Source organism: Ctenopharyngodon idella, chromosome 11 (genome assembly GCF_019924925.1).
Source record: "Ctenopharyngodon idella isolate HZGC_01 chromosome 11, HZGC01, whole genome shotgun sequence".
Lineage (NCBI taxonomy): Eukaryota > Metazoa > Chordata > Actinopteri > Cypriniformes > Xenocyprididae > Ctenopharyngodon > Ctenopharyngodon idella.
This window is the reverse complement of record NC_067230.1, coordinates 8,105,699-8,131,710: the sequence shown is the minus strand read 5'-3', so window position 1 is coordinate 8,131,710 and position 26,012 is coordinate 8,105,699. Positions and strand designations below refer to the sequence as shown.

Genomic DNA, 26,012 nt, shown 5'->3' with positions numbered 1-26,012 from the left:
GAAACGCTTGCAGACTCCGCCCTCTTGCGGCAATACATATTCACCTCACCATTTTCTTTCATTTTTACACAACAGCGACACCTATTGATATTTGGTGAAATTAAAAATAAAAACCAACTCAACAAAAATACAACCTTACAAAGCCTACATGTAGAGAAAATGACGACAGTTTGTTTATCCTGCTTGAATCTGAAACCAGCCTAAGCTGCCTTGTTGGTCTTTGCGGGTTTAAATAGTCTCCAGCCTGCCAGGCCATACTCTTACTCTTCATATGGTCAGCAAGCAGGTCTGCCAGCCTGGCCAGTTGAAATAAGTGCCCAAAACTTCTCTAAAACCTATAGTGAACGGGAGGGACATGTTCGAGTCACATAGTTTTGTCGTGGCTACAACAAATTAACACAAGATTTCCCTGATAGCAGACATACATCACAGAGACGTCTATTTGATGTCTACAATTCTGCTAGATGTATTTTTTAGACAGTTTGTTCATCTGTAATATGTCTCCAAGACATTTAGAAAATGTTTTTAAGGTGTTTATGATTTAGAAAGCATGTTTAACTGCTTTTTCTAAGACGTTTGTCAGATGTTTGTACACAACCGATGTTTTAAGCACTGTTTAGCAGACATCTTAGAGACGTAGCCCTACTTGTGCCATCTGGTAACCAAACAGTTGTGGGGCACCATTGACTTCCATAGTATGAAAAAAATACTGTGGAAGTCAATGGGGCCCATCAACTGTTTGGTTACCCATATTTTTCAAAATGTCTTTTTTTTTTATGTTCTGCAGAAGAAAGAAATTCATACAGGTTTGGAATAACTTGAGGGTGAGTAGCCTAAATGAAGACTTTTTTTTAAAACTCTGATGATAAAAAAAAGAAAAAAGAATGGTCACCTGTGCTTGCTTTCTTTATAGGAGGAGGGGCTAACTAAGCATGTGCAATATAAATATCATCACTGTAATTTATTTCTGATTGGAGGAATAAGCCATGTTGCAACTGTCTCCACTCTCCCCTATAGGCCTAAGCAAACATTTTTATCCATCCCACAGGCTTTCAAATCCATTCAATCATTGTATCTTTTTTATTTAATATTTTTCTATTAGGCTATTATTGTTATATAGGTCCCCATAGCCTATTAATTACTAGCTGAAATAAAATGAAATAAATAGCCAAATAAGATAAATTCCCATAAAGTGAACTTCTTGTAAAATTCCTGCAAATTTGCCTGCAGAAATAGAGTCATATAGAATGAAAGCTTTATTGGCATGACTGCTGGGCACAGTAAAACAAAGGCTAGGCTATATGATACTGTAAGTAGGCCTATAGATAAAACAGAATGTTAATTAAAATAAAATAAATATACAAATATTAAACAAAAATAAGAGATCAGTGAATGGATTAAAAAGACTTTGGGAAGAGATTTTTTCTTTTTCTTTTTGTAGATTAAATATTCTTTTAACATATAGCCTATTAATAGGCTAATAACAAATTAATCAAAATGTTCATTTGTAATAAAAACAGGCGCTCATTTATCGTCACATACTGGCATAGCCTAAGTCTACAGAAATACAATCATAAAGTCAAAACTTTATTGACATGATCGGGCATTTACAGTATTTACAGTATTTTTTATCAGTAAAATAATATACAGAACATTAACTATATAAAGAGACTCATGAAATGAAGGGGAACATAAAGCAAATACATAACAATGAATAAAAATATAACCAATAATAATAATAATAATAATAAACAAATATTAATAAAAAAAGAAATGATCAGTGAATGTATTTAAAGGCTGTGATGGGATAGATAAAAAATGTTTTTTGTAGGCCTATATTTTATAACTTTTTTTTCATCAGTGCAGGACAGAGCATGTATTTGTAGTTAATAGTTTAATATTTAATATTCACAATTTCATAAATATATATATATATATAATTTCATATTTAAAACATTTTTTAGTACATGCATTTTCAGAAGGTGGTGGCTCCTTTAAGAGCTCAGGCATTTCGAACCCCTCCGTGACGTCAGAGCAGTAAGACGCTGGCCGAAAGTCGCGAAAGGCCACTGCGCTTCTCGCAGAAGACTAGTGTTAGAGCGCATGTCCCCACTTTTTAACTCAATATTTGTTTTTTTAATTCGCTCGGTGGCTCTTTCAAATAGCCTGTGACATTTCCAAGCCGTTTAACCTTGAAGTGAGTTTATGTAAGTCGCCTTTTAACTCTCTGAGCCCTGAATTGGTGGGTTGACCCTCGACATGGGTATTAGCTAGCTTAGCTAACTAGTCACCAAGAAACCGAATAACGGCGAGTCAGAGGGTTTGTGTCACAGTTTTATCGCTTTTAAATATAGTTTATGTTCCTGGAGTCGAGCTCTCTGAGGCAAATCTTCGCCTTGGGTGTTGCCGAAGAAGGACTGAAGTTCGGGAGAAGTAGCTAGTTGTTTAAGCAAAGGAAGAAAAGAGGTGGGAGATGTTGACTAACGCCAACAGTCCGCCGAAGTTTCCAAACCAGCAACAGCAGCAACAACAGAATCCAGCCCAATTCGTGTTGGGAAAAGCCTCACTTCAGATCAAGAAAAATGCCATAATCGACGAATACAAGGTCACTAGTCAAGTACTGGGACTGGGCATCAATGGCAGGGTACTGGAGATCTTTCACAAGAGGAGTGGGGAAAAGTATGCTTTAAAGGTAAGATTGAGACGTATAAATCTGCTCTTCAACCGTATGAACATGTTTAAGACAAGGGTATGTTTTTTTTGTGTGGCTATGTTTAACAAGTAAAACACACCTCAACATTATTCTTTAGCTATTTAACCGACCAACTGTCCACTCTCTCATATTCTTAAATCCTAAAACCAGTGTTTTATTCTTCATTTGGAGTGTTTGTCTTTGTGAGTTATGTTTGAGGGATTTAAAAGCAATCAGGTAAGCTTTCTACAGGTGTTCTTCCAGGGTACACAGTGTTTTGGGAGTGAGTTAATCATTCATTTTAGGAGCACAATGGAAATTGGAAAGCCATCTGTTTCATTAAGAACCAGGTGGCAGGTTCCTGTTCCAGCTGGCTTTTGACGACGGTATTGGGCAGAATAGCTTGGAGGAGAAGGCAGAGAATGACATAAGAAGTTCCACGTTCATCATGAGTATTTATTTCATTTAGACTGACGCAAATCCTCTCTAGTTACGCAAAACAGGAAGGTGAATCTTGTTTTGGTCAGGTGATTGTGGAATAGGTGTGTCGGTTCACTCACTAGTATGTTGAAGTTGGCATGTGAATTTTTTTTTTTTTGGTTGTTTGTAGTGCTGGCCTGTATTTGGTTGACTCAGATTGAGGTGTGTGGGACACACATTTTAAATAATCTCCTAGTAGTAACACAACTCATCAGGTATCATTTAGTGTACATATCTTCTAGCATGTGGTTAAAATTGTTAGGTCGGAGCCATAGACTTGTGGTCAGTGATCTGAAATATGGTGCAGTAGTGCTTTGGGCAACCTGCGTTTGAGTCCGGCTCAAGGTCCTTTCCCGATCCTTTTACCCCCATTGCTGCTTTCTTTCATTTTCCTCTATACTGTCCTATTAAATATAGGCAAAATTCCACAAATAAATAAATACAATAAAAATAAATAAATAAATTAATAAATCATTTGTCAGGCTTTTTTTTTATTCAATATTTTAAGGGCTATATTTTTACTTTTTGTGTGCCTTTTTTAAAAAATAATTTAAAAACACAGCCTGTTCTTTAATTAATGTCACAAATTCTATAATTTCATTAACATAAATTGTTTTTGAACAGTTATGGCTGTTAATTAAAAAATCAACGTCAAACACAAAAGATAACAGTATAAAGTATTCTGCTTTAATACATGTCAGTCTCTAATTTTTAGTCTCTATTCTGTTGCTACAGTAGTAATATCTGACCCTTGATTTATACATATTGCACTTTCAGGCTTCATACTATAGAAAAATAATGAATTAAAAACCCAGGGTAACTATGTGATGTATAATTAATTTCTGCCTTCCACAACCTCACATCACGATAAAATAAATGATTTCCATAATTATAGTCTTACGTGAAGTCTTGTCAGGGCTTTTGACCTAGGGCTGCTGGATTATGGCAAAAATCATAATCACGATTATTTTTGGTCTATATTGAATCACAAATATTTTATACGATTAATGGTGGACGATATGATCAAAGTTTTCTTTCACGATATGAGTCTTTTTAAATATCAGTAAATTTCACAATTATCGATACTTCAGCAAAAACTAATAGATTAACTAATGTAAGAAGTAATTACATAAGACAAGATAACAGTCAGCAATACAATAATAACAAAGAAACAAAATGGACAAATACAACAGAACAAAAATAAACAGTGTTTTAAGTTTTTCAGGAAGACATTGTAACAGTGGTATTCAGATAAGTAATAGCCTACAACAAAAAACTGAATAATGAAATGTAAAATAACACTGCATAGTCTTAATCTACACATTAAAGATTATAGATTAATACATTATAGATTAATCCTTATTAAAGCTACTTAAGTTATTCAGTCAAGATCAGTGAGTGATTTTTTTTTTCCAGTGAGTGTTGTTTGATTATCATTAGTAATAGACTGCAGCAGGTATATTAGGCTGTTGTCACTTTAAGAGCTAACTCATGGATCTTATATACCAGGGTGTCAAAAATACAGCCCGCGAATACGGCCCACGACGGTGTCTAACCTGGCCCGGGGTATGATATGAACAATAATAGAAAATAGGCCGTAAATCGTAAAGGTTTTAAGTTTTATTTTGGCCGATCTCTGTACTGTACTTGCACACAAATTGCTTTGCAATCATTTCCCTAAATGTCATCTGTGTGGGAATATTACGATTATGAAGTCTGTAAAAAAAAAAAAAAACGCTAACCGAGGCCAGACGGGGCATGCTGAAGGCGGGCGCAAAGAGGAGAACACAGACACGACAGAAGAGCAAAAACTGTACCAGGCACAGAAAGCTCACTGTTCACGAATTATAGGAAGAAAATTACAGCTGCAAGCAGGGATGAAAGGGCCCTCGCACCCGAGCTCACCGCCACCCGGTGGCCTCACGAAAACAGTGAACAGTGGGCGATATTTATTTAAGCGGATAAATAGAGGAGAAATATGGCAAAGTAATTTTGATGTACCACAGTTCCTGCAGCCAGCAGGTGGTGCTTTGATTATAACTGAATATTGCCATGTTGATGTCATCAGGAAAGGACTATTATCAAACATGGGAAGTTTGGAGCAGATCGGACATTGTGTGCCTGAGTTACAACAACTTGTGGCGTTAATCGCAAACATTAGCACTTAGCCAAGTGTTGCATGATTTAATGTGTTTCTAGTATGTTTGGTACTTTGTAGCATACTAAAATATGTTTCTGGGAGTGAATTACAGTGTAAAGCATGCCATTTCCTGTTGCCAGCAGGTGGTGCTATGATTAACTGAATATTGGCAATAGATGTCTTTAGGCCAGGACTCTTATCACACATGTGAAGTTTGGGGCAGATAGGACATAGTATGCCTGAGTTACAACAGCTTCCTTTTTCATGACGAAACATCAGACTTTGTCAGGCTGCCACGGACACGCCCTTTAGTGAAAACTCAAGATCTTTGATATTTATCATTGCTAAGGTCTTAAGATTAGACTGATAACATATGATGTTGATCTGGTTAAATCTCTGAGGAGTTAATCACAGTGTAAAACATGTCATTTCCTGTTGCCCGCAGGTGGCGCTATGACTTTAACTGAATATTGTCATGTAGATGTCTTCAGGTCAGTACTCCTTAATAAAACATGTGAAGTTTGGGGCAGATCGGACATTGTATGCCCGAGTTACAACAACTTCCTGTTTCATGGCGAAACATCAAAATTTGTCAGGCTGCCACAGACACGCCCTTCAGCGAAAACTGTAGATCTTCGCAAAGCAATGTTGCAAAGGCCTTTAGATTATACTGACCAAATATGATGTTGATCTGATTAAAGCTCTAGGAGGAGCTGGTTAAAGTACAACGTCTGGAAATGGCAAAAATTGCATAAATTTTACAAAGTTAATTCAAAATATCTGACTTCCTGTTCGGCTTTTTTGTAGGTACTGGGCTGTAAAATGTGTGTACCGAATTTCATACCTGTATGTGAAATGTAGTGCGGGGGCACTTCGTTGAAAATGTATAGGTGGTGCTATCGTGCCATTTTGCCACGCCTAATTCTGCGACCCATAACAGATGTAAGTTTTCACCACTTCTGATGCAATTCCAGTAGGGTCCTTGCACCACCGGTTCTCGGGCCCTAAATATAAATGGGATTAATATGAATGTATCTATGGAAGAAACTGTCTTCAGAATATTGAATGTTTATTAGTGCATCGCTGCTTTGTATACAGTGGTAAACAAGGAAACGCTATATTGCTGCTGTTCCATAAGTGCCACCTACTGACAGAGAGTGAATTTGCATTTTCATTCAGTCAATCTGCTGTTTTTGTTTTGTGCAGATGTCTTATAGCATAATTCCACAAAACAAAAGTCAGACCATTCTGTTTTTGCTTTAAATTTTGAAATCTAATTTTAAATCGAAATCAAAAATCAATTACGATGAATCATACAGCCCTACTTAGACCCATGAGTTTTTGAGTTAAAAGGCAGTCAACAAGACTTGGGGCAAAAATTATGTCTCAAAGGTCAAAACAATCCACTTCTGTGGTTGTACTCTTCCTACTCACTGTCTGCGCTGCTATAGCAGCTGAGTAGAAATGCGGGGGTGTTCATTCACATCTTTGTAACCTTTATTTGTTGAGGTCTTTTTAGAGATATTGATTATTACAGTGAAATTGAAAGTTTTTTTGATATATCCCCAAAATGTTGCTGTGATCACAACCACAGAGAAAGATAGAAACAAGTTGTCTTAATGAAGGGCACTAGTGTAAGATCCAGCATTTGCTTTTTGATTCAGCTTGGTAGGGTAGGGTGATTTATCTGTTGAAGGAAAGCCCTGTTGATCTTCCAGGGCCACTGATGATGTCAGCACCCTGGCTAGCTTTCTGTCATCGTGCTGGATGATCTCTGTACTCTCTGGTGACGGATCTGGCTCAGCCCCACATTCATCACCACACACGGCCTGACTATTTCTAGCTGCAGAAGACCATTGCATACTTGTGGGAGGCAGGAAAAGAGTTGGGGGGACTGTGAAGCATGAGATAGATAATGACTGATGGCAGTTTGGAGTCCATTTATGATCTGAGTTAAAGACACAGATATTTACCCATCACTGTGATTTAGTGTTTGTGCGTCAGGGTGCCTTTGATCCGTATGTTTAGGGAAAACTGAGTCATAGCTGACCTGCCTAAGTGTAATTTTGTTAACGACAGTGCATTTCCTTGTGTATGTGTTGGTGAAATTGGCTTTTTTTGAAAATTTTTTTTTTTTTTTTTGCACTTGTGCTTGTGACCCAGTTAACCTGGAAATTAACTCATTTCCTGATCTCATACCTAAACGTTTAGCTTGATCCGCAGGTATCATCATTTTGAGTAATTTGATGCATGAGGAAGAAAAGAACGGTCTTGTCTTCAAGCCAAAGAAAAATTAGTTTTGAGGGCTCACGCCTTTTAGACTTCACTGACACTGTGATGTTTAATTCATGAATGTGCAGGTTTAAACTTGTGAAGTATCTATGAAGTCTGCTATCAAAGCAAGCTGCAGTTCTGTTCTAAATGCAAAATTCTATTAAAGGTCTGTCGGGGAACATGTTTGCAAGAAACCACAAAAGCCTTTAAACCTGGACATGCTTATTTGGATTGATTTATGCTAGACCCATTCTATGTTTAACATTTTGCATGCAAGTAACAACACATCCCTAATAAACTGACTGACATGGTTCCAAGATTTTTCAGGAAGAAAAACAACAGAAAATCACTTTCAATTTTTTTTATTTATTTATTTATTTATTTTTTAGAAAATTTTACTTTGATCCATGCATCAGACATACAAGCTCTGATATTTTATTGATGAAGTTGAGGATTAAACACCACATGGTGTGTGTTCTTAGGTGTTTGTTTGTGGCTTTTATTTTTCCTGTCCGTGGGATCAGTAACAGTCTGAGGTACATCTGAGTAACTCTACTGAGGAACCCTACTGTCTCACTTATATTAGATTGATGTAATATCACTGGTGAATGTCGATAGCTCAGATTCAGAAAGTATGTTTCATTGATGTGTTATGCTGCCTATTTCAGTTCTTGTAATGAAATTATGAATTGCAGTTAGAAATTATTTCAGGGATAGTATGAAATGCAACTCTGTTTTTAAACACAGAATTGTTAGTAATATCAAATCAGCTTTTGGTTTAAGTGTGCGGTAGTTGTAAAGAACACCAAAACAATAAAGACAGCAGGTGCAGTGTGCCCTGACTTAGATCCTAGCAGATTTGTTTTATTATTACAGTAAAGAAAAATGTCAAACATTTACATGAGTTAACTCAAAGTCCATCCTCTGTTAGCCTGATTTGGGATGTGTGTCTGATTTTGAGGTGGGAATTCTGCATGTTAGACCTAGTCTGTAGAATGGATTACAGCTTGGTGTTATATGGTAATCTCAAGTAAAAAATATATAGCATTTCATTAGGGCTGACACCTAATAGTTGACTAAACGTTAGTCGACGAAAAGACGCTTGGTCAACTAAATTTTAATCAGTCGGTTAGTCAGAGAAAAAAAAAAAAACTTCACAAGAATTTGCAAAGTCACACAGTGACAGACTGCTAACACGGCCAGTCTGTGCGGTAATATGCTGGACAGAAAATCCAAAATGTGGTAACATTTCAAGAGGGTAAAGAATGACCGCAAAAAAGGGACATGCAACCTCAAACTTGACTTAGGTAAAACCTGTAAGTAGTAGCCTAAAGTTAGCCGCTTCACATAGCTCCTCTCTCTAACGTTAACTTAAATGTGCACTAATATAAAAAAATAACAATGTGCACTAATATTAGGTGCGTATCTTGTTCGTGCGGAGTGTGGAAGCAAAATTATACAACGCTTACTGCTTGATATGTTTAACTTAACTTCCATGTCCATGCTGGTCTTACGATTCAGTTCGATTATGATTATCATGTCAACGATGCATTGCATCCTCAATTTTCAATATTACTACACATGGCTACATTTTCGTCAGTGAATACAAGCAGTCAGAAATATGAACTCCCTTTTTATTTTATCTGCTCCAAGAAAGTACACTTCCTGAATGTAGCAAACATCAAATAAAACCTAAGTTTGAACACTGCATATGACAGGAGCATACAGAACTAATAAACACTAGAAAATACTAAAAGCGTATGAAACTGTCAAGTAGTGTATTTGAGTAACAATAACTAGGGTTGGGAATCGTGAGAAATTTTCCGATTCTGGTTCTGCCTAACGATTCCGGTTCCATTTAAAATAATTAAACAACTAATAAAAACTAGTAGTAGTAAATGAACCTAAAGTGTTACCACAAATTAGATAAGATGCTTGAACACACATGTAAGATTCAGGTGAAACAGAATATTTTTGTAAATTGGATTCATAAAGACTTGTTTCTGAAAGAATGATTCAGTGATAGACACATTTTTAACAGTAAATTTGTTGCCACCTAGTGGCGTAACAATGCAATCGATACAGTCGTCACTTTCAGAACAGAAGGTAATTTATTATACATAAACATCAGCATTTCTATCTGAATAATAAACTTTTGTATACTTCTGTTATACAAAAGTTATTATTTCTGTGACAATATTTGTCACAGAAATAATGATACTGTGCATTTGAAAAGATTGTTTGTGAAGCTGTTTATATCATGACAACTCTCTTCAGATAAATGCAGCATGAAAGCAGATTAGAATGTCACGATTTTATTTTTGTCAAAGGTTTAGGAATTAGATCATGTGGGTGATGAAATCGAGAACGCGATCTTTTAAAGATTAATCGTGCAGCTTTGTGCATCTCTCTCTCTCTCTCTGTCTCTTTCTCTCTCTCTCTCTCTCTCTCTCTCTCTCTCTCTCTCTCTCTCTCTCTCTCTCTCTCTCTCTCTCTCTCTCTCTCTCTCTCTCTGCATTGAAATCTGACGTATATGAGTAGCGCGAGGGCTTTTCAGTGCATTCATTGCTATAATATTCATGATTGAAGATGTCTCTATTAAAGGATACGCTCCCAGCACTTCGCCCACCCATCACACCAGAGCCGTTTTCAGAACCGAAACTTAGAAATCGTGCACGGTTCCGGTTCTTTTCAAAAAACACTACCGGTTCTGGATGAGAACCGGTTCTCGGTTCCCATCCCTAACAATAACGCTCACACTCTCGTTCGCACACACACACACTCGCTCTCACGCATACTCACGCACACACACTCGTATGCTATAATCGATTATGGTCTATTACTGCATCGCTGCAGAATCGTCCACGTCTACATCGCGATGCGTCGTAGAAATGATTAATTTCAACACCCCTAATTGTGTGTGAAAAAAATGAAGGTTTACGGAGTTTCAGTGACAGTACTAAATATTTGTGGAATATTTGTAGGTCCTAATGCCAAAATGCCTGATTTTACCAGTAAAAAGGGGCCTACATTATTTTAAATATATGTAGTCAATGACAGAGTGCAAGCATATGTGTCTATCATAATTCTGTATATTCAGCTTCAGAATCATGAATTTTCTATTCCGGTGTCACCATTTCCCTTTGCATTGAGGACCAGGACCATATCCAAGCCTATTTAAGTCCACCCCATAATACTAAATTTAGCATTTTAATCAACGGTAGGCCTACACTTTTGTTAACTTCTTACCATAGGTCTTAGAAGTAATAATAATTTTAAAAACTCTTTATTTTGGCTCATACATGACCCTAACTGTGAGTTTTGTGATCTGTTGCACCTCTACTAATTGTCCATATGTTATAGTGTTTAAGTTTGCTGCTATAGGCTATATTTTATTTATTCATTTGTATATAATGTATATTTGTTTTGTTTGTGTCCGGACCTCTTTAGTTTTCATTCAGTCTTGTTCATTGGCCTGATTATATTTGCACTGGTATTTCTCTTTTAAGCATTTCAGTTTGCTGTAGCCTTTATTTATTTATTCCTTCGTTTTATATAATTTATATTTATGTCCTACATGATCTCAAAATAAATTTTTATATAAGAAAAGTTGGTCCAATGTTTGCAGGTGTCGCTGCGGCATATGTATGCGCTGGGGGTGCTTAGGGGCTGTTCACATGTCGTGTCTAAAAATGCATGGAAAACGCAGGCAGCGCAGCTTTCTCCTTCATGCTCTCCATGACGATGAGGAAGTTTCAGCAAACGGTAAATTAATTTCCAGCACTGAAAATCTCTTGAAGTAGCTGTGTTAGTAGATTTATTTTTGGAGAAGAGAAAAAAGTTTTGTTTCGGTGCTCCTACATTGGCTGAGCTTTCAGTATTTTCATGGAAAGGGTGTAGCTGATTGGTTGGTTCTTGTCGGAATTCTGAAAAGTTTAGATTTCTCATTAATTGAACGTAGACGTGGCTGGACAAAATGAGCGTGTTACAATGCGTGAGCGTTGCCACAACATCAATCTCTATTGTATGCATGCTTGCCGCATGTCTACATTTAAAATAACAAACTTGAGCGTTCAAAAGATGCAACGTGTAAACGCCCCCTTAGTATTTGTCCCCCAACTAATCAATAACTTAAATGAATGACTAACAGTCGACTAGGAAAATCTTTAGTCAGGTAGGACAGACCTCCATTTCATATGACAGCCTGTTTCCAACTTCCTACTGTTCTAATGTTATGATTTAAGTATATTTATAGCATGGTCTTGTGATAAGGCCATTTATGTGTTTATCCTTGCTTGGTTCTATCTTTTGTCTAAGCCATACCCCCTGAGCAATATGACAAAGTCTTCTCTGTTGCATCAACAGGCCCTGAATCTTACTTCTAAAATTGAAAAAGAAGGATCAGTTTATTTTAAATAGTTAAAAAAAATATGCTAAAGTGGCTTTTTTTTTTTTTTTTTTTTTTTCTCCCTCTTGAGCTGCTTTTTTTGTACTTTCAGTTTTATCATTTCCCACAGTCTCAGTATTAAAATGTAGAACATTCAGTGGTTTACAATTTATTCCATCTACCTTCTCACTTGCTTTTTGTACTATAACCACAATCAGGTCAGATTTAGGCTAATGGAGTCTGCTTTAATTTGCACTTCAGCAGTCACCAAAAGGTAATGTAAATGTTAAGAGACATGTTAGCTTGTTTACACAAGCTGTTCAGATCACTTGGGAATGATCAGAAGAACATGGCTAAATTTTATTCTGAAACGGAATAGGTAATCCATGTCAGAAAGGCAATGACAGTTTTCTGGAAAACAAAGCTTGTGAAGCATGGCTTAGAGTGAGTGTCCTTTACAACCTCTTAAACAAGGAAGTCATGTGATTCACCCTCATTGAAGGCTGTGTCTGAAATTGGTTCCCCTTATACGACCTATTAACTGCATGAATTGGATTGACATTCATCTTCAAACAGAAAACAACTGTCCATTATTGTATATTATAATTGAGTCCTTTGAATGCTGAGCAGCTATTAGTAAAAGATCAATTTTTTCCAGCTCTTCTGTTAACCCCTGTGTGTGCCATTAAAGAGCTTTCTGCTCATTCATGATTTGTGGTTATAAACAGGCGGTCTTTCTTGCATGCTGGAAGGAAGAGGAGAGAAGCATGCTTGTGTTGATTATAATATTAACACTTTACAGTAAGGTTCATTAGTTAAACATTAGTTAATGTATTAACTAACATGAACTAACCATGAGCAATACATTTGTTAATGTATTTACTAATCTTCGTTACTGTTAGTTAATGAAAATACAGTTGTTCATTGTTTGTTCATGTTAGTTCACAGTGCATTAACTAATGTTAACAAGATTTTAATAATGTATTAGTAAATGTTGAAATTAACATTAACAAAGATTAAAAAATGCTGTAAAAGTGCAGTTCATTATTAGTTCATGTTAACTAATGTAGTTAACTAATGAACCTTGTTGTAAAGAGTTACCCTTATAATACAAAAAAATGTGTGAGCTATCAGACCGAGTATGTACTTTAAGGTGCAACTCTGATTGGTAATGGGTGACTAGGTTTATTAGCAGATCTCAGCTAATAATCCAAGGGATGGTTTATCCAGTTGGTGAAGTTTGTGTATGTGGACTGAAGTAGAAGCAAAGAGCATTTGGTCAGAATCTAGTATTGTAGTTTTGTATCCTAATGTACAGGTTTTGTAAATCACTGAAATAGACTTTTCTTCATATTTGTATTTCTCCATTTTATCTAAATTTGTACAGCTCTAAAGCATGTTACAACAGTTAAGTTGTTAATCAAAAACATTCATCGCAATTAATCAAATTCCTGGTCATGATGAAAGCCCTAATTTTTGTATCTTTATTATTTGAGAATCAATATGAAATGTTAATCATACCTCAGCTATTCTGGACATGTTAAAGTCTGTGTAAAGGCAATTCAGAGATTTGTTTCTAAACACATTAGAAATGTATTGCTGGAAACACGTTCCAAAGACTAAACTATGTAGTGCTGAATTGTGGAGTTAGACTGTTAACAGTTTTTCACCATTTTTGTGTTGGGTGATGCACTGGAACCACTGAGCATAGTCCCGCCACACTATAATAACTAGAGCACATTAGCATCAGTGGTTTGCTTGCTCAATCGCGAGTTACTGTCGTTACCGTTACTACAGCCTACAGTTTGCCAGCTAGCTAGGCCTTTGTCACGCAAATGCATATTACGTGGTTGCGGTAATTTACAAAACAGCTCGGTCTCCTTATTAAAAACGATATCAAGAAGAGGTTGATTACATTTTTTTTGAAGAGCCATCTTGATGGAGAGCCGAGGATCACCACCAACACTGATATTCACTGATAATCTGCTGTTACTGGTGAATGGGGCTGAACCGACTCTCTTCCATCCTGGCCTTCATCCTCTCGTCCCGCCGACAACTGGTGAGGGGGCTGAACCAACTATCTCCTGTCCCGGCCTTCATCCTCCCGTCCCGCCGACATCTGGTGCCATTTACTTGGCTTTTTTTTTTATCATTCAAATTTGGCTGGGTGGTTATTAACACATTTTTCTGTGGTGTGACAAAGCCAGAACTAGAGTTGTCAAAAGTTCCGACTGCGATACCAAGTCGATACTGAAATTTAAAAAATGTGACACTTTGAGCGCTGTTGAGAGAATTTGTAAACACTTCTGTTTGGCCTTTGTGTTCACACACTCATCAGATATGTCTGTGATTGGCTGCAGTGATTAACGGATGGAAGCGTTTGAAAGCACACGGACGTGTTTGAATTTGAAAGCGTTTTGAAAGCGGGAGCGTTTGAATGCAGGTGTCTATCAGCGGACCGGTCCACAGACAGACGTCTTTCTTTCAAGTGTATATGTAAGTAAGATATGATATGCAAGATATGATATAAGCACTCGGTAAAGAGCGTTATTGATATCTATTTGCATGTTTTTGAAGCGTTGATTATTGTAGCCAATCACAGACATGAGCGCGTGAACGCGTGGGTTTACGAATCCGCTCAAAGCGTCACATTTTTAAAATTTCAGTACCAACTTGGTATCTCGGCCGATACTTTTGACACACTACTCAGAACACATTTAATATTGCTTTACACAGACTTTAAAAAAAATAGTGTCACATCAGTCTGCCCAGGCAGAGTGTTCACATCTGTTTTGGGGCTTTGGTGAGGGTTGCTATGGCGTTCTTTAGCTTAAAGCAGGTTGTGGAAGAGACACCTGGTATTTTTGCATTTGGTCTCTATGTATGAAAGTGGCTGTGGCTGACATGTTAAATGAAAAAGGGAAACATGTCTTAGTGCTGATCCTGCTGGCAAACGGCTGTACTTCCTCTCTGTCTCTATAAAATTGTGACTGTTAGAGGTAATTTTTTTTTCTAGTAGTAAACCAACCCTAGAACCACACCTGTGGGTAAACTGGCAAATAGCTTAAATTTTAAATGTAGTGACTAATTTTACATTTGTATTGCATATGCAGTATTTGGGTGGGTCCGTCTTGCTTATTCTGTTTTTTTTTTTTTTTGTTTTTTTTTTGTATTGCTGACGGATGTGTAAAATGCTAAGATTACGTAATAATTTCAAGTTGGAAAATGACATTAATTAGAATTCGTTATGGTATGAACAAATGTCATGACTGTGGTCGTGTTTTAACATTTTGACCTTGTTTTGTGGTAAGGGAAACTGTTACTTACCTCTATGTATGCTACGTCTTTTTCTTCCATATTATAGTCACCCTGATTTAAAAGACATTTTGTGTTTTGTAGGTTTTCTATTTAGATCTGTAAGATCTCACCTCTCCACCCACAAGATCTCACATGCCCCACAGACACCGGACCAGCTTGACTACTCAATAGCGGTCTCTTTTTATTTTAGTAAAATGGAGGGTTTTTACTCTGGGAGCCTTGAACCCAGCCTAATGAATATGAAATCAGCTTATTAGACTTAGGAGCAATCCCCTGTGTGGCTCTCCCTCCATTTCCATGGAAATTAATTGACCACATCCACTAAGAAGTTTCCCATATCTCAAGCAGTGAGACAGGTGGAAAACCCCTGAGGGAAAACAGATGACTTGGCCAAACAGAGAGTCATGATTGCTGAAAGGATCATTATCATTAACTTAGTGATGGTGATTTACACCGAAATGTCATCTGATAACAGGGAAATTACATTAGTGGAGTGTCAGATTTGATGGCAGTTTTTCAGATTGCATTTATGAGAAGTGGGAATCAAATGGGTCAGTGTAGTGATCTCTAATGTCTCAACACAACTGCACAGTCAACTGGAGGAAGTGGGGGCAGGATGTTTGGCGGACTTGTAGAAGTGAAACTACTAACCGTCGTATGCATTTTTTTTACATGTAAGGACACCTGGTGGACGAATTTTGTAGTGAAGATTGACACTTCGAAGCAACGTTTGTCTACCTTTTTGTGCAAATTATGCCATTTCATTAAATTAAATTTATGTAAACTACAGGCCTTCCTTATTAGCCGTTTCTGAAATTGCTCCCTGTCGCCTTCATAGCTCACTATTTAGGATATGAACCATTTCATGCTGTAAAACTTAAAGTTGGCATGAAATTAATTTTTTTATTTTATTTATTTATTTATTTTTTTATAAAAAATGCAACATGCATTGATCTTGTTGTGTCTTATTGTAATGTTTTTAATTCAACCAAAAGGTCAGTGTGTGATGTTTAGGTTCACTGTTGGTCAAGCTTCTAAGGGTCAGAGAAACTTCCTCTTTCATGCTTTTGTTTCCGCCCTCCAGTGTTTGTATGCGTGTAATGAAAGTCAAGGGAGCGCTCTAGTGTGACTGCTCTTTAACTTTGTGTTAATGTACAACTTTTAGATGGCTTATTAAGGAGTGGTGTTGTTGGTTCATTCGTCTGATTTTAATATTCCCTAATTACTGTTTTTGTTGTATTTAAATGTAATCTAAAGGCCTAGTTATGTTTACGTGCACCCAAACAATCTGTTTATATTTGGATCACGGTGGCTTTCTCCGGTTCTGAACGTGGTGTCTAGGCCCTACACATTAGGGCTGTGTATTGGCAAGGGTTTCACAATACGATATGTATCACGACACATGGGTCACGATACGATATCACGGTATATTGCGATAAAATACATATTGCTATACACTTTTTTATTTTTTTTTTATTTTTTTATTTTTTTTTATTTTATAAATATATAGGCCTAAATCAATAATAATAATAAAAATAAAAAAACTGCAACTTGTGGTGTACCACCTGGGGTATTCTAGTATGTATATCACATTATATTGATAACTCAGCAGAAAAAAAACTTCCATTCTTATTTATTAGCAAAGGTATTTGTATTGCACAGTTTCACAGAACAGTGAACACACTGAAATGTAAAGTGCATATAGTGTAACTGAGAACTTTTAACTAAAGATGTAGATGCCACAAAAATCTTATAAAAATTAAATTGCATCAAGTACACAATTTATAAAGCTAGCTGAAATAGTCAGGATGTAATAACAAAAAATTAAGTGCATTAAGTAAACACTCATACAACTGTAATAGTATTGTATTGAGTGGAATAGAGGTGTGGCCCCTTTAAGAATGAACATTCTCTACTTAACTGTGTACATCGCATGTGCGCCACGAATACCGCATTTATGCGGGTATATTTCATTTTCTGTTGCTCAGTTAAGTTGTTTTGGTTTAATAATTAACGCTGTTGACAGTGGGATGTTTGTGGAAGACAATTATATGAGTTCATCTTGAGGTTGGAATAAAACACGAACTGTGAAAATGGTTCTGTGAGTCTGACTGTTCCCTGCTGTAGTTCGAGTTATGTTATGGCATCGTCTGCTCTGAGACCGCGACGCGTGTAGTTAGACCGTTTAACAGTTTTTCACCAATTCTGTGTTCAGGATTTTTTGGGCAGGGATAAAATTTTTTCTAGCATATTTTGCTAGCTAAATTATGCCTTTGTTAGGCAAATGCATATTATCTGGTTGCGATAATATGCAAAACAGCTTTGTTATCGCTGACTATCTCCCGTCTCGGCCTTCATCCTCCCACCCTGCCGACAACCGATGATATGGGACCGGACAGAGTCACGCCCCCAGCGTTTGAGAGCAGAGAGCACTGCTTATTTTTCAAGATTTTGATAACTTATTTCATTTACTTGGCGTTTTTTTTTTAATCATTCAAATTTGGCTGGGTGGTTAATAACATTTTTCTGTGGTGTGCCAAACTCAGAACACATTTTAATATGGCTTTACAGGACCTTTAACTAATAAAGTAATAGGTTGTTTGCACATGACGTCATTGCTGCACGCGAAATGCGGATGGAGGGCAAGGAGTGATTTTTCTATATAGGAATCCTATCACAAACTCAAAATTCCTGTGTTTTGCATCGTTTATGGTTGCTCAAATCTATTAAACCGAGAAACCACAATGAGCTTTTATCGTTTACGTAACTTATATCGTTTTTTAACTTTAAAAGTTGTCACCTTTTATAGCGTTTTGTGTCTGCCGATACTGAAATGAATATGGATACCTGCTTAACTTTTTGTTTTTTTACTTGGTTAAATAATCACATTCTTCATGGTATCTTTTGCAGGGAAGAAAATATATTTTATCCCATTGCATGATCATTTGGTGTTTTCACTTCAGTTTTGTAGAATTCCATTTACAATGTTGATCTGGTTACCGTGAAAACAGTGTCACGCGCTGCTGCTTTAGCCATCACATGGTAGAAAATGTCCAAATAAAAAAATGTGTTCAGCAAGCTGACAGAAGTCAATCAATTTCTTTGTTGGAATGGTGTAAATGTAATTGTAGTTTTAATGTTTTCTTTTTAAATATTCACTTTCCCATATGACCACGGAGGAGAATCGGAGGGGCATTTAGCGGACAGACACCCTTTTTTACAGTCTATGACAGACGTCGACACACTGTATTTTTTTCTTTTTTTTAATATTTATTTCAACAAATGACAACCAAAATCAAACCCATAGAAGCTTGTGAACAGTTTTGAAATGACTGCGTGCAAGTTATACTCATTCACAAGCCGAGTGAGAGTCATACTCACAAATGTAATGTTAATTATTAAACCAAACAAAATACAACACTTTCAAAAACACTCAGCTTTGTGATTATTTTATTGAGTGATAGGGAGTGGGTTCAATCAGTGACATTATTAGATTTGATATACGGCATTTCCCCGTCACCACCTCAACCTGCTTCCCTTTGTGTTTTTACACATAGAAAAGGCGTCCAGTTTTTTCCCTGAACGATGATGTGACGTGAGCTCCTGTTGCAATTCTCGATTCAGCATAAATGACCTACAATGGCGACATTTTTCACAATCACAGCAGAAAATCAAAAATACTGCCTTTAACGTCAGAAAGGCAGCGTGATATAAACAAACCCATAATGACATTTAGTTCAATCTGGCCCAGTGGCCAATTTAAAAAAAAAAAAAAAAAAAAAATATTTTTTAGGGAATTAGTGCATTCAGATAAAGATGCTACTCTCAAAACTTTTTGACAATCTTGTGAATAAATAATTTCAGACACAGTTCTTTTCTAGCAAGTTCATTTGTTATCCATTGCCTGTGGTGACCATAAGTGCTGTTGTGGGTTACCAGATGACATGTTGCTTTGGCAGCAAGGGAGTGAACTCTAGATGCATTCACTTTCCACAGCTCTTCATGTGAGCACAAGCCCAAGTGCCTGGCCCTTAACAGGAAGTCAAGGAAGGTGTAACGCATTAGAGAGCTGCAGTGACAGTAAGTGTTACAAGCAGTAGCAGGCATGTTCTGGAATGGAATGAGAATGAATCCATGATAACAGAAAATCAGTTCTGAACAAATAAGAGGACGTAATTTATGATGTCTTTGTTATTATATGTCATAGACAAAGCTCCTTTTGAGTTAAGTCAGAGGGGTCGCTGGCAGATGTCTTTAATCAGATCAAGACACTTTGACACAAACATGTTTACTGACATGTGGATGGCCAGTCATCACAATGAGCAATAGTCTGTAAACACACGCACACGCACATTCCCCAAGCTCATCCTCGGGGACAAAGGGCATTTAATACTAAAGTAAGAAAGTAAGTAGCTTACAGGCTGTTGTCTCCTCAGTTCCTAAACAGAAGCAGGTGGAAGATGCTGGCCCTCCAACTCCAGCCCTCCCTTTCAAACCTCTAGAAACCCCTCACCCCACTCTTTTGTGTGCTTGCGGAGGGGATCTTTTGTACTGGGCCTCAGGAAGGTGAATGGGCCACATCTGCTATGCTCCCACTGAGCACTAAAACACTGATAACAGATGGACATGATTTTCCTGCATATGTACTGGTATTAAAGATAGTGGGACTTTGATGGTGGCTTAGTTGTTTGATTAGTATAGTAAGAGTACAAAAACTATTTTGATTAACTTTTCTAGGCTAACTGAGCATTTTAGTTCATTTTTAAATGAACTTGTTTCTTTATAGTGCATATAGTATACATACTTAACAGTACACAGATGTGAATGCTTGACCAGCGTATTTAAACAGAATGTTACTACTTTTTGATGTGCGCGCTGGAACAATAGTTTTGTGTTATTGTAATGTTATGTTACTGCACTGATAACAAACCTTATTACTCAAGGGGCCGATATGACTGGTCTACACTTTAAAACACTTCAAAAATCAGATCAGCAAAAGGGTTATAAATCAAATTTATTATGAAACAAAAGGCAAAAAACGTATGTACATAGTTTAGTCCTGTTCATTGTCTACTCTGCGCTTCTTGGCTTGTCTCTTGTATTCATTAAATGGAGCATCTCTTGTCACTGTCCAGCAATTGTCTGCAAGCATTGATGGGCTCCATTTGCTCCATTTGAAGTTATCTGCACTGTTCATGCAAGTATGAGACATCTCTGCTCACTGTGGCTAAACAGAAATGTGTCCCTTTGCAAAATGAAACACTGACAAAAAAAGAGCTTGACACTGTATGACAGGGGTGCAAAACTCAGTTCCTGCAGTGTAGCTTCAACCCGTATTAAACGCATCTAATCCAGCTCATCAAGTCCTTCAGGCTTATTTGAAAACTACAGGTATGTGTGTTGGAGCAGGGTTGGAACTAAACTCTGGAGGACTGCGGATCTCCCCTGCTGTATGATGTATAATATCATGTATGATGCAATACCAGGTTTAGATTGCACATTGATTGTTTTGCCTTAAAAGCAAGTAATGTCCAAACCCAGTCAGAGATTTATTCATAGATCCAGTCAAAGATGTATTTTTGTCATTTCTGATTTAAATTGATATCCCTTGCCTTTATTACACAGTTATCCTCCACTAGTGTTGTCAAAAGTACTGGTACTTCAGTACCAAGTCGGTACTGAAATTTTGAAAATGTGTCGATACCAGGATTACCGAGTATCCGGGTATATTCTGTACCCGCTGATAGGACTGTGCCAGTATTTACGTGAATATGACACGAGTGAAGCACAAAGCTTTGTTTACAGAAGAAATAGGCTAATAGGTTAGCAATTAAATGTGTCATCGCAGCCATGGAAACATTTTGGTTCATGCTGAATGAGAGAGGTACGTCAGTCCATAATTTAAGCTTTGTCGGCTTTGTATTCTGTTTTGCGAATCGCGATCTGGTGATTATCAGAGAATTTAACAATATTCAGTTTGTTATTCCGCTGAAAATGGAATCTGTTTCTTTTCCCAAATCTTCACTTACTCAGGGGATTATAAACGTTTCTTTCTTTCGTTAGCTTTTAATTATGCCTATTATATTCACATTCTTTACTGTGGTAAAGTAGAAAAAACGCTGTAGGACAGAAACATTTTTGCTTGCATGTCAATTTCTATTTAACTCAGTTTGTGCTTATTAGACTTTATAAGGTGCGTCAAGCTTATTTGTATAGCGCATTTCACACACGCAACATAGCCTGAATGTCTGACGATAAAACTAGCTCTTCAGACCTTTTACAACAAGTGTCAGTTACTTGTAACATCAGGAGATAACATCAAGATATTATAAAAGATGATCTCTTTCCTGCTTGTGTCCCACATGCCTCTCAAAGCGCAGAGCGGCTGTATGACGCATCTTTGTGTAGAAATAAAAAACGAATGTTTTTTAGAATAATACTTAACTTTATTATTATTTAGGTTACCATTATTTACTGATATTTATTTCATAGTTTTACAGACTGTAGTGTGTCGTTTCACTGAAGGAATAGCTAAAATAAACACGCACGTCTGTTTCAAAATGGATGTTTAAGCATTTGTTTTTTATTTTTTTATATTTCAAAATTTATTTTATCAAGGTATATATAGCCTACACACACAAACATACTCACACACGCTCCAAATATTTATATGTATGATAACCATCATATTTAAAGGGTTAGTTCACCCAAAAATGAAAATTCTGTCATTAATTACTCACCCTCATGCCTCATGCCGTTTTACACCCGTAAGACCTTCGTAATAAATGACAGAATTTTCATTTTTGGGTGAACTAACCCTTTAATGTTTTTAAAAATAGCCTAGTTAAATAAAATAGTAAAACGGTTCCAACAGATTTTCCTGTGGTACCGAAATTGGTACCGAGAACCATAAGATTTTACTGGTATTGGTACCGACTACTGGAATTTTGGTACCGTGACAACACTATCCTCCACCATTCCCAAGCAAGGGTCATATACTAATCCAATAGCATATCTTGAAAACTAGAGCCAATCAACAATTTTAAACATAATATTTTGTGACCCAAAATTAGTAAAGCTTGACTACATTTATTTCAGAAGCGCTTTGGCTGTAGACCAGTATATTTGGTGCAATGTTTAGAATACAACACTTTTGCCATGTTATATCCATGTTTTCTCATTTGCTCGCCCTCATGTTTTTTCAAACCTGTATGAATTTTTCTTCTGCAGAACACAAAAGGAGTGACATGAGGGTGAGTAAATGATGACCGAATTCTCATTTTTGAGTCAGTCTATGTTGACATGCACTTTAAGAGTTTCATTTCAGTTGGTATAAAGCAGTGGTTCTCAGCCAGGGGCTAGGGTCTCAACAAACTTCCAAGGGGTCTCAAGATGAGTTAATGATTTAAAGTAAGACAAAACACACATGAAAATAAGCTAATGTTGAGTATGCACTAATTTAAAAAAAAAAAAAAAAATCTTTATAAGATTTTCAAAATGTGAGAGACCACAAACATGAGGACAAAAAAAATCCTAGATTTAATCGTTTTGCTCTTATAGTGTGTGGTGTGCCGTGATGTGACAAACAGATTTTCAACCAGAGTCCCGATTGTGAACATGGGAAATCTCGCAAAATCTCTCGAGACTTCAGAATACACATGGCGGACGATAGGCAGGAAGAAATCGGGAAACAGTGTTTGGAATGATTTTGGTATGTTTTACAGAACACGTTGTATAAACACTTGTGCTGTTGCCACAAATCGACAAGCTGATCCTCAATCTCTGCTGTCCAAATCCATTTAACTATTTGCTGTGCCATGACTGCGTTTATGCTTCCGTCTTCTGTCAGCTCGCTTTCTTCTTTCGTTTCACGTGATAATCCTTAGAGCATGCATGCGTTTGTCCTCGGGGTTCCCCCCCACACATCAGGATTTCTGATTGTAAACATGCAACATGTTGAATATTTACGATTCGCGATCAGGGCGGCTTCAACGTTCTTCCGAGCAGATTCAGTCACTCTTAACACACCTCACACCACAGGAAAATCTGATAAGATAATCTGTAGAACCATCAAGATAATCGGGACATTACCTAGGATTGTCGGAAGGGGAGAAATTGGCCCAAAATCAGCCCGATTATCTCGTGGTGTGTACCAAGCATAAAACAACAAAATATTTTATCGGGAAGAAACTGTGAGTGAGAGGAGGGCCTATTTTAATGGACAATGGGGCCTTGAAGTCAAAAAGGCTGAGATCCACTGGTCTAAAGCAAATATGGTATCGGTGCACCCCTAGTATTTGCCCCTTCAAATATTCGATTACACATGATGTTGTGTACTTGGAGAAACAGATGATGACTGTAGCTTGACTACGCCAAAAAAAATAAATAAAAATGTCTTGATTATAACTGTGCATGTAAACATGCTTAGTAAGCATACAATGTAGTGTAGGTGTTCATCATAAAACTTGAATGGGTTTGAAGTGAACCTTAGCTGTTACTGTAATGACTTCTTTTGTATGTTTTTCCTTAACGTTGTACCCGTATGCCACTGTCACTGTCACCTTTGTTTGTATATGTTGAAGTCTTAGCTGGTTGTTGTTTGTTGTCAGGACATTAGCAGGATATCAAGGCTGCTTTGGGGTTTGGCAGTGAAATCGGAGCACACTCAGCCCTACCACATGTTTCATTGGAGAAAACCAACACCCTCCCCCCTCACAAGACACCACACGTGACACCACCCCTTCTTTCATAACCCCCTTCACATGCAAAACAAAGCTTGTGCCACCTGCCATATGTCCTTTCCTCCCTGTCACTCACAATGATCCATGCCAGATTTGTTAATGACATCTAATATCTTAAAGTCACTACAGTCTAATATAGATGTTTCAGTTGCATTCAGGCCGGACAGGTGGCTGCCCTTCAAATCTCTGTTCCTGTGACGCAAGCTACATGAACCTAGTGCACCTTCAGACCCTTTATGACGCAGTTTATTCGGCATTCTCTTATTTACACAGTCACGGCATGCATACTCTTTAACCTTACTCAGAATGACAGTGCAATTCAAAGTTATGGTGTAGCAAATTATTTGGCATTCAGGCGGCAAATAAGTCTTGATTTTGAAGTCTTGTATTTTTTTTTTTATAAGCTGTTTAAGTTGTAAACATATAATTGTAATTTTAAGCAAAGGTGGTGCCAATTAAATGAAAACAATAATACCACTTGGTTTTGGAGAAGAAATTTCAGTTTGTTGGGTAAAATACAAATTATCAGAAGGGGGGAAAAAAAACAAAAAAAACAAAACTAATTGTCAGACAGTTTCTTTTGAGCAGATGTACTTTGTCTCTTTGCAAATTGCCGTCCACTCTATAACACATGGCGTTTGAGAGAGATCAAACCTTGTGTTTTGTTTCTGAGGGATGTGTTTCAAGCTTTTCTTGGTCTTCACAAAAAGCAAGCATTAGACCAGTGACAGCAATAATTGGTCTATGTTGGCTTGGCAACACTTTCCGTTCGTCAGCTCAGCATATAATTACATGTCGCTTTAACAATGAGGTGTCTCAACTTACCAGACTGAGCTTTATTTCAGGTCTAGATACAATACCCCAAGTGTTTTTGCAGACCTGGCACAGTTTCTTGTCATCTTGTTCTTCTTGCATAATGTTAGCATGGATTGTGTATGGCACTCCTAAAATATTACAAGGTCTGTAGTTACTTAAAAACAGCCACATGTAGTGATTTCTGGTGGGTCCAAGAACTGGATCTTAACTGATCTCTGTCAGGGGACTCATAGCTAGTCTTTTCAGACAAGAGATCTGTATAGTGTATCTCCCCTGATCACCCCTCCTTCTTTTCAAGTTTTATCAAGTAAAAAACAAAAAAACAATCAGTTCGTAAGCTTAAGATTTGTAAATCTTAAAAAAAAAAAAAAAAAAAAAAATGCTTATTTTTTTTTAAAGTGTAGTGTATATTTAAATAATTCTTCTAATGCTGTCAAATAATTAAAAAAAAAAAAAATCTTTAATGTCAATTTCTCAAGGATTTATGGCAGCCAGCAAAATGATTACATTTTTGCAGTGGTTTTCCTTTTTACTTTTGTGCATACAACTCATGTTTTGGGTAAAAGTGGTTTAAAATGATTGAACAGGTCACATGAATAAAAGTGATTTCTATATATTTGGTCAAATATATTGCCATTATTATTAACATTCCTCACCTATTATTTTAATCGCATTTTTGCCTTCTAGTTAATTTGAAATGCTTATTTGGTTTGAAAAATAATTATCGTAAGTGTAAATCATGGAAACTGTATGGATAATAATTATAAAAGAATTGTAATGTTTCTTTGAATGGTTTTAAAGGTATTATAGCAAGTCGCACTGCTTTTTTTTTTTTAATGTTGTCTACCCTTTTACACATCAGATCAGCTCTACTACTGGCTGGGTAAAAAAATATCGATTTCTTGATTTTAATCGATTCTCATTTTTACAAACCGATATCGATTCATAAATCCCAAGAATCGATTAGTCTAGTCTGTTTTCAGTTGATGAATGAACAGAACATGTAGTGCGCCTCCCATCCAATAAATTGCAAAAATCTTTGTGCTTTGTTACTTTTGATATGTAGCAAAGTCTCAGATTTCAAATTACGTCCATCTTATTTTGAGATTCAGAAAATAAATACCGTTTTGGTGCTGTTTATTGTGGCATGACAGAGAAGCCAGG

At 36.8% G+C, this 26,012-nt stretch overlaps 1 protein-coding gene across 1 annotated transcript in view; it reads left to right on the top strand.

Annotated features, from left to right (window-relative positions):
- Window positions 1-2,020: 2,020 nt before the first annotated feature.
- The window catches only part of mapkapk2a (MAPK activated protein kinase 2a), a 38,374-nt gene continuing 14,382 nt past the window's right edge, over window positions 2,021-26,012 (top strand). Inside the window, exon 1 of the mRNA XM_051912349.1 lies at window positions 2,021-2,692. Coding sequence (XP_051768309.1) covers window positions 2,474-2,692 — 219 coding nt within the window. The 5' untranslated portion in view covers window positions 2,021-2,473. The remainder of the gene's footprint in view (window positions 2,693-26,012) is intronic.